At 42.3% G+C, this 15,905-nt stretch overlaps 1 protein-coding gene across 7 annotated transcripts; it reads right to left on the bottom strand.

Annotated features, from left to right (window-relative positions):
- Positions 1 to 34: 34 nt before the first annotated feature.
- TCTN3 (tectonic family member 3) lies at positions 35 to 15,654 on the bottom strand (the record flags this gene model as incomplete). Of its 7 annotated transcripts, none has more annotated exons than XM_080597684.1 (13): positions 35 to 3,474; positions 6,758 to 6,895; positions 7,634 to 7,796; positions 8,355 to 8,452; positions 8,712 to 8,807; positions 9,926 to 10,051; positions 10,153 to 10,227; positions 10,623 to 10,658; positions 12,289 to 12,407; positions 12,483 to 12,591; positions 12,921 to 13,051; positions 14,440 to 14,561; positions 15,296 to 15,654. In XM_080597684.1, 13 exons carry the CDS (start codon positions 15,652 to 15,654, stop codon positions 3,253 to 3,255), a joined length of 1,794 nt encoding a protein of 597 aa, XP_080453810.1. In that variant the 3' UTR covers positions 35 to 3,252. The 7 variants fall into 7 exon arrangements, with proteins under 7 accessions (XP_080453810.1, XP_080453811.1, XP_080453813.1 ...); XM_080597685.1 differs by having other exon boundaries at positions 6,830 to 6,895; XM_080597687.1 differs by lacking the exon at positions 9,926 to 10,051 and having other exon boundaries at positions 35 to 768; positions 3,312 to 3,474.
- Positions 15,655 to 15,905: the final 251 nt, after the last annotated feature.

The raw sequence follows: 15,905 nt of genomic DNA, 5'->3' as shown, positions 1-15,905 counted from the left end.
ACACGATCTTTTGAGGAAGTCTGAAAGCGTGTTGTAGGATCACGTTTATTTATTTTTGATAATAATTCTTTCTAAAGGGATGTGAACATGCAGTGGCTCAGTGGAAAAGTAAGTTGAGCCTGATGAAAAAGGCAAGTACAGGAAACAGCACGTGAGACACCTCTCGTTTTGCTACAAGCCCTGCAGTAGCGAACAGTGGTTAAAATTTGGCCAACATTTAACGGAGTCATTTACTTTGTGCCCGAAGAAATCAGAAGCATGTTATGGAGCTGTCAGTAATCTTTAACATGCCTCCTTTAATGTTTTTCTACTGCATTTCCTGTATTCTCTTATACTATAGAAAGAGTGATTGCAGAATATGTATTTGGGTTCTTCCTATATCTGTTTGCCAGAAAAAAAGAAAAAATCGGTGATAAAGGCAAGAAGCGGTACTCCAAATATTCTTTCAGACAGCAAGAATAAAAACATTCACCAATATTCACTCCCACTGTGGCAACAATTCAACAACCCCATAGAGAAATCCTAAAAGGGGGAGGGGAGCCTAATTCACATAGCTACTGACAATATATTTTATTAACTTTTTGCAACGCCACTCCTGGTTTGTAGTCCAACATTGCATACTTCACTTCAACAGTGTAAAAACAGACTTACAGCCTCAAAACATGACACATTGGAGAGGTGGATGCAGATAGAATACTAACAGGAGAGGAATTACACAGCATTGTTTCACTCCTTTGACATGGCGTATGTAATACACCAGTCAAGTGCCTGTGGAAAGAAACAGCATGTTTACACGCCTCTTCGGCATCCCCCACTGAGCGATTTCTGCAGCATTTTCAGCTGGGGCTTTACCAAAAATATGCCAAACAAGATACCCTATTCTACATATCTGGCATAAGAGTCTCCTAATTATTGTATGAACATTGCCTTGCTTGACACTGTCATACTGCTCCCTGATACTCAATTGGTAGAGGGCATTTAAGTTCAGACAGTAGGGGAAAATACAAACATGACAAGATAGACACCGACATAAACTGTCATAGGAAATTGCGGTCTCTAAACCCCACAACTATGTGGTATGGAACATCTACAACTGAGCGTACCTTAAAGCAGGCTTGACCAAGTTATGGACAATGCTATTTCCAGCTCTATTTTCTGTCATGAGGGTATTTCAGAGGAAGCAAATATGTGCTAGAGAAAGTGACGTATTAGAGGCTAGGAATATGAAAGAAGAATTATAATAGTAAGGTGATGCATTATTACAGCACTTAGCTGTATTTGCAGCTTGTAGAATAAAAAAAGTCCCTGTAATCGCCTAATTGGATTATTGCAATAAGCCAGAAAAAAAAGCTGCCATATTCACCATGTTCCTTTCATTAAAGCTGTGTCCTGACACAGCAGCATGATGACTCGCAAGTTTCTCCAACTGACTCTTTCTTCAATTAAGTTACTCTCACCCATAAATTAACTTAGTGGATTGAAAAATACTAGGGGCATGAGAGGACATGATCTCCTCTTCAAATGCGTTCGGCTAAAAGCTTTGCAAAGACCTTCTAGAAGTGGCTTCTCAACTGTACCTATCTCAAATAAAAGCTCATTGCTGTACTGGTACTATCACCAGCCCCATCTAACACTAGAACATACGTAGCCTGCCTCAGAATCAGGAGCAATGGAAGCAGCAGTCACTTGAACAGAATTCTGTCCAAGCTAGTAATCCATGCAAACAATCAGAACTGATTTTCCAAAGTTAAATACGTGAAGTTACTCTCTAATATGCATGTTTTATACTGGTCACGTTTAGTTTTATCCAGGTTATCTTCTTTGATGTCCTGACTTATAAATAAGAATTTTTCAGTTTATTTGTACACTGCTCTGTTTAAGTTATAATGAGGAACAGCAACAAAGTTATGCTAAATGCAATATTAAGTAAAAAAGCAACCAATTCATTTTGTCAAAGGTAGGCCAGATTTCTCTGGTTTTCTGGCCTATTATTGATTCCACTGGATTACTCGACATTAGATGTGGCAGATTTTTCCATTTGAAGAATTTAGGATAAATAATAAATTCTTTGCTAAAATATACAGCAGTTAAACAACTTAATGGAATGATTGAGCAGATTTCCTTAGTCTTCGTGATTCAGTGGGTCAGACTAGATATCAAAATGCTCACCTTTGACTTTAAAAACAGCAACTTACAATCTGGTCCCAGATGAGTAGGTTACTCACACACAGGTGAGTAAGGTATTGCAGTGTTCTTTAGTCTCATCAACTCCTCCTAAAATAATTGATGTTGTCCTTTAAGACTGTTCACAGCTCTCTCTGATGTGCCACCTAGAACTTCAGTGGCTGTCATTAGATGTAGAGCTAAGTAGTGTGGTTTAGTGGTGGACTAGTCAGTACTAGGTTAAAGGTTAGACTAGACAATCGTAGAGGTCTTTTCCACCCTGAATGATTCTAAGATTATCAGTCCTGTTCCAATCTGGAGCCACAGGAGAATGTTTCTTGAGTAGGAAAAACTGTTCACTCACATAAACACACGAGCAGAAAGGAAGCTGTCTCAACAAACAACTGTAAAATTCAATTACACTTCAGTCTGTGCGATACTTCAAATTACATTGCTTCATGTAACACTTTTGCTAATGCAAACAGTGATTAAGGCAAGAAAATTTCAATTGAATACCTATATTTGAAAATACATAGAAAAATAATTGTCACACAGTCATGGCTGTCACAAAATAAGGACAACTCAAAGGTGACTGGCAGACATGCCTACTCACAAAATAACAATTTGGGTCTCCTGGGAGACGTCACATATTTTAAGTGTTCTGTTAGCTCCACATAGAAAAATCAGGTGCTTCTCTAACAAGATGAGTGAATGTAGCTCCACAATGCTTGAACTGAACTTCGCTCCTCTCTCCACATTCATTGGTTTAGAAAGTACTCTTGGTTTCTGAGAACAAGTTCATTTTAACTTCCTCCTTCCTGCTCCTCATACCTGCAACATCTCCCAACAACTCCCATCCCTCCATAATTTCACTTCAGTGAGGTTTACAGAACGTGCGTATGGAGAACAGGGGTGTGAGAGGACACAGGACAGAAGCTAGTCACGTGGCTTAATCCAAGAACAGAAGGCACATACATACCATAGGCACAGTATAAGAACCTGAGGGGAAAAGTTTATGATCTGAATCATAAGATGAAAGTGTTAATTCACTTACTGAATTTTAAGTACAAGCCTCTTCTATTTGACTCATCAAAAGCAAAGTACACTAGACAATATTAGAATCAACAAAAAGTAGGCAGCAAGATCACCTCTGTAGCTTCTTTCCCCATTCAGTACCACCTTGAAGGGGAAAAAGAAGTCAAATGGGAGTTTCCACTGTATTTTGGGCTGGCCACGTGGAGGTTCTGGCCATTCCGTCATGTCAGCGAAGGTAACAACAGTTGTCAAAGGCACCAGGCTCATGCTTAGGAACTGTAACAAAAAGGAAAGTACAGAGTTTAGCATGCCTAACTCAAAAGATACATTTCCCAGATAAATTACCTAATGGTCATTCAAAATAGCTTGCATGTTCCATCAGTAGTTCTTCATATCCTCTTCTTCACTTAGCTTTCATGAAACGCTACAGAGAAGCATTTTAGTGGGGAAAAAGGAAACTCAGTATCTTCACAGTGCTGCCCTTTGCCATTTTTAAGATGAAAACCGACACCTTTCAATAAAAGGTTGCATGAAAGATTAAGGACTGGTTGTGATCCTGTAGTGACCTTGGGTCTTCACAATATTTAGGTCAGAGGGGTCAGGATGTGATGGCTTTATGTGTAGACCTGGATTGATTTTTTTTATTTTTTTTTCCATACTACTCAACATCTGTAAGAGCTGTAGACTCCAAGCTGCCAGATGAAATGCAGATCATGAGAACACCTTGGGGAATACAGCTATTATAGCATAGGTACACATCTTTCCTCTTAAGACATCTGCCAGTGGAAATCCAGATATATATATAGAAAGATATACACATACACTTAGTGGAGTAACTCCTCTTTCTCAAAATTGATACTTAGCAGGTAAATTAACAGCACAGGTCTCAGGAAAGATCAGTAGCTACTGTGCATTATGTTACAGATCTCCAGAATGGATGCAGTCTCCACGCTCTGCTACAGTAAGCCTTCTGTTCAGAGGAAAGGCACATCTGCTAGTTGGTAATAAGAACAGAAGCAATGCAAGCTTTATTTTTCTAAATAACATTTGAGATAAGATCACCTTTGAGCAGCTCATTGCTGCCAGAAAAGGACAGGACTGCCACAGAGTTTGATCCTTCCCATAAAATAAGCCAGGGACCCAATATATCAATGAGTTTCTTTCTCATATTTTATGATATTGTTTCAGAAAGAAGATAGATTGGTAGGTCAGTTGGTAGACAAAACAGGGGACTGAAATTATCCTAAGCCCTCAGCATCTTTCTGTTTCAACAGAATGCTCTAACACATACACACCTTGAGCTGAGCACAGTTGCATGGCTAGCTTGGTTTGAGATAAGACCATGTTCTTTTGGCAGGAGCAATCTCACAGCCTGTCACCGCTTCCCAGCCATTTCCCAGCTCTGCATTGCTAACCTTCAGATGGAACCTACTGGCAGTATGCGTTTTGTGCTAGTACTGATTTAAGCCAATCTGTAAAATCACCATCTCATTTCACTTTTCTGAAAACCTCAACAATTGGGAAGATTGCCTTTAGAGCAAAGTGGTGCAGAATGCATTCGAAGAAGCTCCAGGATGGAATTCATGAGTCTCAAGAGAAAAATACCAAGACTCCTGACGGATATAAGTTCTCGTATCAATGAGTAAGCAGGCACTGTCTCCGTGATGTACATCAGAATATCCTAGATGGCCCTGAAATTAGTCACAACTAGAAATATACATTCTCATCCATTGCTACAAATACTTCCAGCAGATTTATGATCCAGCTGTCTAACTGGTATAATGCAGTTCAGATGGCACTTAGGGGAATGAATTTTCTTTTCCTGCTTTGTTCCAGTTTTGACCTAGATCTGGCTGAATGATTCAGCCTTTTATCAATTTCACACATCAGGGTTTGACACTGGCACTACTACTGGCTTACGGTGCCAGTGTAAACTGTTCCTAAGACAGGTACATCCTAAGGGGATTTCTAAGGCTCTTCATGTCATCGCTAAAATGTCTTTACTAACAACCTTGATTCGTGGATTGCCACTCATGAAGTCATTACTGATTTTAATGGTGTTTTCTGCTGCCAGAAACTTCCTTATCATTTGCTTTGCAACACATCTTCTAGCCCTAAAGTTGCTGATCTTCTCTCTCTGATGACCAGCTATAGGACCCGAGGAAACAGCTTAAAGGGGCAGTTCAGGCTGAATATCAGGAATGGGTTCTTCACCAAGAGTGTGGCCAGGCACTGGAACAGGCTTCCTAGGGCAGTGGTCAGAGCACTGAGCCTGTCGGAGTTCAAGAAGCATTTGGACAATGCTCTCAGATACATGGTCTGATTTTTTGGGTAGTCCTTTGGGGACTCAGGAGTTGGACTCGATGATCCTTGTGGGACCCTTCCAACTCAGGATATTCTATGATTCTAAAGTAATTAGCATCAGTTGCTCAAGCAGATGAAATCTGAATCTCATTGTTCCTGGCTGGCTAATCCATATTGAGAGATATCCAACCTGCACTTTTACTAGGAATGAAGACAGAAGCTATGTCAATAGAGCCATATAATAGCTCAGATTTAGGAATTATCTGCCCAATAGCAGGCAAGCACGTGGAGAGTGGTGTCAGCTTGCCCCAAGGTAACGTATGTCTTACAGGGTAAACGTTTTGCTGTCATGTTCTTTTAAATTACATTGCAGGGAAGGGAGACAAAGAGGAACCATGAGACGCAGCCAAACAAGTGATGTAAAGTCCCATTTGGACTGAATCTGAAGTTCAAAGAATAGTAGTATATCAGACATTTGCAAGGTCATACCTCAGTGCCATGAGGGCACGATGGACAGGTGTCAGCTGTTTCCCATTAAAGCTCTTGCAGAGAAGTTTAAGCCTTGAAATACACATGCTGCCCAAAAGATTTTGTCATCGCGGGAATCCAGCCTTGCACCAAAATGAGATCCACACATACTCAAAAAAAACTATATTCACTTTCATTCACAGTCCTGTTAGCTCCACCTTCCTGCTGACATTAAGTAATCTTCTCTTAAAAACTTGCTTTCGGGCACATGATCTTTCCCCCTAATTCTTGAAATCTACCACCATCAGAATTAGACTCTTCCTCATCTGCCTGCTGGTGATTTCAGAATGCCTAGAGCAGTAGAAATATCTTCCTGAATAGATTATCAGCAGGCTGTGGAGTTTGTGAAATAAAAATCAAGATAAATTCCATAGCAAGGCTTTAAGGGACAAGATAAACAAGTAGTTGCTGAACTTTTATAACAACTATATACTGAACGTAGTTTAAAGTTTGATTCCTTAACTGGCAGAAGGTGATTTGGAGTTGGAAAGAAAGTATCTTTTCCAGCTGTACAGCTGATTGAGGACAGTATCAATAAGACTATAAAACCACCTTCCTCTGTGGAGCTGTTAAATATAAACTCTTATCATTGTAGCCAGACCGCTGCTACAGCTCAGTAAATCACAACTCAGAAATATCAAGACCATTTGATTCTTTGGTTCTTAAATAATCTGTGAATCCCATTTAATGACTTTTGTGTACGAGAGAAGGGTTTTAAGTTCCATACCTTTAGAGGGTGACACTGATAAGAGTACCGTGCACTCAGTATTTGAGCTTGAGGGTTGGAGAGGAGGCCCACCTTAGTCCACAGTATCTGTATATCCAGGGTAACAGGAACCATGCAACAGGAAGTGCAGTTCATAGCCTGAAAATAAAAGGCAACCCAAGCATCTCAATACAGTATTTTAAAGGTTGAAAAGTTGAAAAGGACCATTATAGTCAGTCTAACATTTTGTGTAGCAAAGGTCACAACTTCAGTGAGTTACTTCAGAACTAACCCCGTAACTTCTGGTCAGGTCAGCTGCATGTTTTAGAGCTATACTCATCTCACTGTCATCTCATTTCCAGATAGAATTTGTCTCAGCATTATCACTTCGATTTTACATTCTATTAGGCCATCTCCTGATAGATTAAAATTATCAAAACAGAACTTCCCTCTCCTATAAATACTTGGATTGCAAGCTCTTAACTTTAGTTAGGTAATATATAAATATCCCTAGAAACTAGAAAATCAGAAAGGACAATAATAATATAAGCATTAAATTAATGGGAGTAACCAGGTAGTTTTAGAAAGCTGTCAGAAAACTAGGTAGTGCAACACTAGATTCAGTATTAAACTTTTTTTGACTCTTTGAATATCAGGAACAGGATTCAAAAGAGATTAAATCTATCGGTTCTTCTTTTGTTTAATAAATATTCTAATAGTAAGAACCTTAATAAGGATGGCTGTATACAAAACACCTGAAATTCAGTGGATCATCACACAAAGAAAGCAAGCCCTGATGAACAAGACAGTTCTTTTTTTCCCCTTGCTCACGCTCCTCAAACTAACACAAAGATATAAAAAACAAATATTCAGATGGTCTTTTTACATTTACATTACCTGTACACTGCAGTTCTGAATCAGAATGGTCGTCCACTCTTCTACCTGGATTGAATGAGCACTGCCAATTATAGCAAGGTCCTCTGCTGTGTTCATCCCCTGAAGAGCCTCATATAACTTCATCTGGGTGTAACTGCAGTTACTTTCTTCCGTTTGGGGTAGGCTGGAAATGAAATAAAATTACAGCTTTCACAAAGCGTTCTCCTGGACAGAAGCAGCTGATATCAAAATCCTTCATTTGTAATAGAATACGAAGTCAATAGAATCATTACAGAAGTATCAGTATTAAGCAGGCAAAGTTTTAATCCTTTCTGCAATGAGTAGCGAGAAGAACACGGCAGGATAACACATGATAAGGAAAACTGACAGCTTTTTAGCTGTCTTATCACCTCAGTGTCACCCACATCATCAAATCAATCAGTTTTTAAGGTTCCATTATAAATCACTTCTCAAATACAAACGCTACTCTTGACCAAGACATGTTGCCAGACCAGACTCAGACCTTCCCAGACAGCCATCGCCATGTGCAAACTGCTCTAGATGTCCACCATCCCTCTGACAGTCTAGTCCTCTTTGGAGTAGATGAAAAATCTGTAGAGAACCATTGGTGACCTTAGAGAAAGCGCTTGGCTCCACAGAAGTGAGGGAGAAGCTATGGAAAAAGGTGCTGAGTGAGAGTCTTCCAAGTACGTCAGTATGGGTGACTGCAGTGTGTTCTTACCTGAGCTTGCAGCTAGTCCTCATATTTTTTCCAAACTGTACGGTGTGTCTGAGGAACTGTGAACAACTTCCATCACCCTCACTCCTTAAAATGCTCATCTAATAGACTGCACGTCAAGAAGCCAAACAAAAAAAATAACAGATAATAAACGACACCCAACTTTTATTTAACATTCTCCTTACCCCACATTCCTCCTTAACCCTACGGGGTTTCCTGACCAAAAGGCCTACTGATAGCTGCAAAGTAATACTGAAGTATGCCCTCACAGGTAAAGGTAGAATCTCAAAAGTCCAAACAGAATAGTACCAGGCATCAAGAAACCCAGAGATAAATAAAACTTGACAGCAGAAAGGATACATGCTGCATGGCACCAGTGTTTGCAATCAGCAGTGGTGCTCCAGTGATAAAGCCAGGGTTTCCACTTCTAGGCAACGTATGAGATAGAGTCCTGGTCTATGAAGAGGCAAAGGGAAGAAACAAAGCGAAAGAGAATGTTAAAGGAAAATGTTATCACTGATGAGATCCATTCTTCTGAGGAGACCAAATTTGTGTTTGCAGAAATGTACATGCAATGCATTTTTGGAATGACTAAATAGGATACAGTCCCAAAGCCTCCACTATTTGTTTCCAAATAGTGCTTCTGACCTGACAAGTCCATCAACAGTCCAGGAAGCAAAACGAACAAACAAACTAGATGTCATTATCCTGACGTGTTCATTCTACCAGGACGTTTTTTTGAGACATTGAATTGCTCAGTATTTCTCTCTAAGGAAGCAGATGTATCAGTCTTGGCAATTCTACAGATGATCTGCAGAACAAACCCTGCCTTAACCTCGATTCTGAGTGACAGATTCCACTTCTAAATTATTTTATGGAGGGAGATTCTAGGGTTAACTTCAGCAAGGTTGCACTGCACACTTAACCCCTGAGGTCACACTCCTGGGGTCACCATTTATCCAACTTTACATTGCCTCCATGGGAGAAGGCTTATACGAACTCTAACACACATTAGCATTTCCCAGATGTCCACCCCCTCCAGAATAACTCTTATTCTCACTACACATGCAAAGTTAAAAAAATATCTGGATCAGATTTAGCAACTTTCACAGAATATCCCAGGTAGGAAGGGACCAACAAGCATGTGAACTTGTGAACAAACTCTGAACATCTTGGATACAGTATCAGCTCCAACCCTTTCCTTCATCATACCATGCTGGTGACCCTGATCTCATCCCTCTGCCCTGCTCCCCCGCCAAAAACGAACAAACAAACAGAAAAAAAAACACAAAGCAAATACAACAACAACAACAAAAAGCCAGATCAAAAGTACAAGCCCCTTCAAATTTGCTCAAGTGTGCATGCTTGCACAGAGCCTGTTCTACTAACACGGTTTACTTGAGACCAAAGCTATGTCCCCAGTTCCTTCAAGCACCAGCTGTGTACCAGGGTTCTCATGCTATCATACTACTGTGATGCTGTTCTTATCTTTTCACATCTAATCTGTACAAAACTAGTTCACATGCTACAGAATACAAACTTGGCAAGAGCTAAGGGAGGATGGGGGCACTGACCCAGAAGTGCAAAGTGAAGTGCTGCTGCAGATAGACTCCTGAGTTCCCAGAGATGTTGGTTACTTTGAACCGGACAGACACGCTCTGAATCCCATGGGTGCCATTGAATTCTATTTCATAGATCACCTGAGAGTCCAATCCAGAGAAGAATCAGAGACATAGTCAGGTAATAGGGTAACGACTTTAAGCTGGTGTTGAGCTGCCCTAAGGAAAAAAGGTTGACATACCTCAGAAACAGCATTGTTACACGTGTTGTCTTTCATGTGGGGAGCTCTAGGTGGTGCGACTGGGATGATCTTCACCTGGAGACGGTAAGCATATTAACAAACAGCAACTCTTTAAACAGAGCGTGCCTTTTTTACTCTTTTCCACTGCTTTTTCGTCGAAGTTGGATTTACTTTCCTGCTGTAGCTGCGATCTGGGGTTATGTCACTCTGTTCCAGATGCCCAGTTTTTCCTAAGAGAACAAGTTATTTCCCTAACACCAACCCCACCCATGCTCAATCATTTAAAAGTACACCTTGCCTTATAACCCTGTATTTTATCTATGTCACACTTACAAAAAGTCTTGTTTCAGGCGCAAAATATTTCCACTCTCACAAGTTCCCAACCCATGGGCCTTACTATGAACGCCTAATATTCCAGATATATTTTATTTCAGAAACAGAAATTACTTTCATTAGCAATAGAGACTGACCTTCATGGACTGCACAACGGTGCCATCGATTGGAACCTGGGGAAAACAAACAAACCAACAAACAATACCAAAAAACAACAGTTTTGCTGGGTTTACAACTGCCTAAAGTCATGAAACCATCATTAAAAAGACCCTAGATATTACACTGACAAGAATGACTGATTATTCCACATATGTAAAGTTTGTCATCCATTTGTGATCTAGAAATCACAGACATACTGTACTGAATATATTTTTAGACCAAAAGAAAACTTCTATTCTTAGCCTTATTCTTTTTTATTTTGGGCTCAGTAACAAAGCAAGCCCTGAAAACATGAGTTAAATTTGGTCAATGCAATACTCTCTACTACAGTTATGTAGATTTAGAAGAATATTTCCAACTGAAGGGTAAACTGGGCCATTAGCCTTAATAAGATGTTAATATTTATATTGCTCTTTTATCTTGGCATACCAGAGAAAGTGGTGAGATGTTCTTATGCTAACATTCAGCAAGACCAGCATGATGAACCCAGAACAAAAAGCTGGTTATTTTGACATAATTCTCAGCATAAATAATGGGAAAATTGATATGAAATTCAATCTATGAATGTAAGAAAGCAACTCTGCAGAAAGAGATCTCGCAGTCCTCATAGCCAACAAGTCAAACATGAGTCAGCAAATGCGCCCTTGGCTAAGAAGGCTAACGGTATTCTCAGCTGCATTAAGCAAAGTCTTGCCAGCAGGTCAAGAGAAGTGATCTGTTCCCCTCTACTCAGCATTGGTGAGGCCACACAGGGAGGGCTGGGTCCAGTTCTGGGCCCCCCAGTACACAAGAGACCAGGATGTGCCAGAAAGAGTCCAGTGGAGGGCCATCAAGATGATCAAGAGACTGGAGCGCCCTTCCTATGAGGAGGGGCAGGGAGAGCTGGGACTGTCCAGCCTGGAGAAGAGGGGGCTTGGGGGGGATCTCATCACTGTGTATAAATACCTAAAGGGAGGGTGCAAAGAGGACAGAGACATGCACTTAACAGTGGTGCCCAGTGCCAGGACAAGAGGCAATGGGCACAAACTGGAACACACCTAAACACTTCCTCCTTAGGGAGGAGACTCAAAAGCTGCTTGGATGTGGTCCTGGGTAACCTGCTCTTGGTGTCCCTGCTTGAGTGGGGGGTGGTTAGACCAGATGACCTCCAGGGGTCCCTTCCTACCTTAACCATTTTGTGATTCTGCGAAATAAAGATAATATGATAACTGGCATTCAACATGATTTTAGAGAGAACATGTTGTATCAAAAAAACAAAACAAAACAAAACAAAAAAAACACCTTACTCTTTCCTAAGAATATGCTTTGCTTCGTTGATCAATTTGACGGAAGAGAGAAAAATACTTTGATAAACAGTCTGTTTAAAATGTAAGAGTTAAACAGTTCAAATTATGAAATATTGATGAAGTACCTGTTCTATGCATTAAGAACTTGATAACAACTGAAGTTTATTGAAAAGTACTTTGAAGTGATGGATTATTACTGATCAAGGACATTTTTAACAGCATTTCTAGCAAGAGGGGCATATTAATCAGAAGATCAAGGGGTACTACATACCAAATCACTCTCAGTTTTCAGGTTATCTGAAGTATCAATGGAAGGCAATGGAAAGATGTTTAGCAAAAGAAGAAATATGATATGCACCTTTAGCACTGTGAAGTCACGGTAGTAGGAGGCAGCATCCAGGGCAGGGTCAGTAATGCAGCTCTTGCTCAAGTTGGTGAAAATCCGAGTACAGCTTGTGCTTTTACTGTCCAGGAAGCCTGAGTTAAGAGACATCGTCAGCTAAGACGCAACAGAAGCACACAACCCTAAGAAATGCTTTCCCCTTTACTAACCAGCAGGATTTCCATCAACACAGAGTCCACTGACTCCCATTTTCACTGGCTGTCTAAGCACACTCAGTGCAGATGATGAATCAAAATAGATTAGGATTGGATCACCAGCCTGAAAAGACAATTCAGAGAAATTACAGACAACATCACTGTGGAATAGTAAGGCCAAGTGCAGGGTAACAACATCCTCAGGGCACAGAGACAAACTGAAACTTCTCCTTAGTGCACAGCCAGTTTTGTCTAAAATGTCCAAACTTCTATATACAAGAAAACTAATTAGAAACTTTTTACACAATGACGAATGAAAAGAACTGAAAATAATGTGGTTTATAGGGTAAAAATATATGATGAATATTTAAGTCTGTTCTCGTTAGGTCTCATTACAGACATCTATAGCAAAGGTATATCTGCAAACTGGTTGCTATCTTTTTTCCAACTCACCCGGTAAAAGGCAGAAAACGATGGCTGGACTTGTGATACTGCTAAGAAAGAGTGCCTGCCATACTTCTCCGAGAACTTCAGAAAATCAGATTCGTTTATATGCTGTGGCTGCTGGAAATAGTTCAGCTTTGCTAAAAGTTGAAAAAAGAAAAAAAATTCTACCAACATAAAATTACTAAAAAAGATAGTTCTATGAAAAAGTAAACGTGCCAATATTTTTAAGAGGGACAACTTCACTAATTATAAGCTAGATAGTGCCTTACAGTAATTAATCCTTAGTAAGACAGCTAACAGACTAATACGAGCTATGAACAGGAGGATGATATCATGGGTACTACTTTGTACTGTTTCTTGAGAAACATGTTTTGATACACAAATGTGATTTTCTGAAATCATGAAAACTGCTTAAGGCAACTATCTTAACATGTGCTCTCATTCTTGTAAGATGCCCAAGTTGGACCCGTACAATGTTTTAATGACAAAACACCAGCAGTGTATAAATTTAGTAAAAGCAACATTAAATGGATTAAAAAGTAATTAAGGCTGATAAACTTTAAAGTAAGTATGAATTGTGAATAGACGTCCTAAAAAGACAAAGTTCTACTGGTATCTCACAGTGATGTCGTCTTGTCCCAGCACCATTCAGTACTGTTACAGTATTACAATGTTTTGAATTATTACTGCTAAAGCACTATGTCATATAATTCAGTCAAACGATTAAGGACATACTAAGCAGATTCATCCTGATGGACTTGTTCAAACAACAAACTTTTTAACACATGCAAAACATTCAGGTAACATCTATAAGGATTTGAAAGGTGGACTAAATCACAGGACCCTTCTTTGACTAGTACCTGGAGCAGATAACCTCCTAAGCCTCTCCCAACCTACAACATTCTCTGATTTTATGACACAAGTCAGAAGTAGATGGGACTGTTGATCAAAACTCCCAGACAAGAGTGTCAAAAGAGAAAATAGTATGTGTTCAAACATGAGCTCCTAATCAATCTCAATGAATGTCAGTGAATTGGACACCGAATCAGACAAACAAAATGCATTGAGGAAAGCAGAAGGAGAAAAAACATTATTGACATGCCCTACTAGGGTATGTGATCACTGTGAATCAGTGACAGCAAAGAAGGAAGTATGAAAATAAGTATATCAAATGAGTAATCCAAGATATGATAATAAACCGCTTTCTGAAAAGGATAATAAGGCTATACGTCAGACGTCAAACTTTCTCTACTGCTCTAAGCGTAGCAAATTAAGATATCTTAGATACAGAAACAATTGCTCAAGAGTGATTTGTGTTTAGCCAGGGAAACACTACCCTCAAAATGACGGCAATGATAATTTTTTGTTTGTCTTCAGTGATGGGATGGTGATTCCCTATGGTCTCTCAGAGACTATAACAGACGAAATAATTAGTAGCAATTATAGCATGTAAGTAAGTTTAAAAAGAGATTCCCTAAGCAAAGGCTATCTATGAATTAAAGTAATGGAAAGAAAAGTTACTTACAGTCATCCAGCTGCACACAGAACAGCAGATCATGTCCACCAGGGACAGCAATAGTATCGGTACGATAAGGAGTATTAGTTCTGAACAAGAGCGATTTTTCCACACACATTTGATTCACAGATCTGCAAACAGACACACCCCCAAAAACAATGTTAGACTTTTCCTGTAGAATTTCACTTCTTGCATTACTAAATGCCAACAAGAAAACACAGTATTAATTTTCATCTGCTTAAATAAGTTACTGTACAATTTGCGTTCATGATCAATTATGGAAAGCCTCTCCCCACTGTAGTAACTCTGTGGATACTCTCTACTTGTTTATTTAGAAATCGTTCTGAGATTCCTTGGAACAAGAAGCGGTAAAGAAATTCAGTGTCTGCGTCTTACAGCTCCTCTGGGTTCTTTCCAAAACCACAACCTGCAAACTCAGGGCTCTGCTACAGATTTCACTCTCCAAACAGCTGACAATACCTTCCTCTCTGACAGAATCTCTCAGTCTATAATTGCTCTGCTGGCTCCCTCCCGGTAGCGCACAAGTTCTTTTTTCCTAAGGTAAGACTCCCGAGTTTCCACACCACAAGCCATGTCACAGAGCAGTCGAGCCCAGCTTTACCCGGGCCGCTAGAAAACCTGCCATCGGAAGCCTTTCCGAGCCCCGTCTCCGAACCGAGCCATCCCCCCCGCGGGCAAGCAGAGCGGCGGGACTGGCGGCCGCGCTGCCGCTCCTGCTGCCCGCCCGGGCCGGGGCCCCGCCTCCCGCCGCAGCCCGCCCCTGGTAGCCCCGGGACGGCTTCCGCCGGCACGGCACGGCACGGCACGGCACGGCACGGCAGCGATGGGAGGCCGGCCCGCCCACCTGCTGCCGCCGGCACGGCGGGACGTGTCGGCTGCCCCCGGGCGGCGCAGGCCGCAAGTTTCGGGCGAGCCGGCGGCGGCGGGGCGGGGCCGGGGCCGCGGAGGTACCCGCGGGGCCCGGCGGCGGCGGGGCGGCGGGGCGGGACGGCCGCGGAGGGCGCCGGCGGCGGGGATCCGGGCGCCGCCCCGGGCCGCGCGGGCGGCGGGGGCTCCGCGCGGAGCCGCCGCCTCGGCTCGGGGAGCCGCTCCGCGCGCGGCCCCGGCGGGCAGCTCGACGGCGACCCCCGGCGGGGCGCCGGGCCCGGCGGCAGCCAGCCGCGCCAGCAGCAGGGCCAGCAGCACCCCGCGGGCGCCGCGCATGGCGTCCCCGCGTCGCCGGGAAACGCGGCCTCCGCCGCTGGGCCGGAGCCGGGCGCGTGCGCCGAGCCCTGGCTGAGCGCCGCGGCTCCCGGCGGAAGGGCGCGGGGCCGCCCGCGGGCGCGTTGGGAAGCGGGGGGGGGCCGCCGCAAGGGGCGCGGAGCGCGGCGGCGTCGCCCGGCTCCGCGGCGGGAGGCGGGGCGGCCCCGCGGAGGCGGAGGTGTGCCTGCAGGCAGCCGGCTCCCTCTCCTGGC

Source organism: Anser brachyrhynchus, assembly GCF_964034855.1.
Source record: "Anser brachyrhynchus genome assembly, chromosome: 6".
Taxonomy (NCBI): domain Eukaryota; kingdom Metazoa; phylum Chordata; class Aves; order Anseriformes; family Anatidae; genus Anser; species Anser brachyrhynchus.
This window is presented reverse-complemented; position numbering and strand designations above follow the sequence as displayed.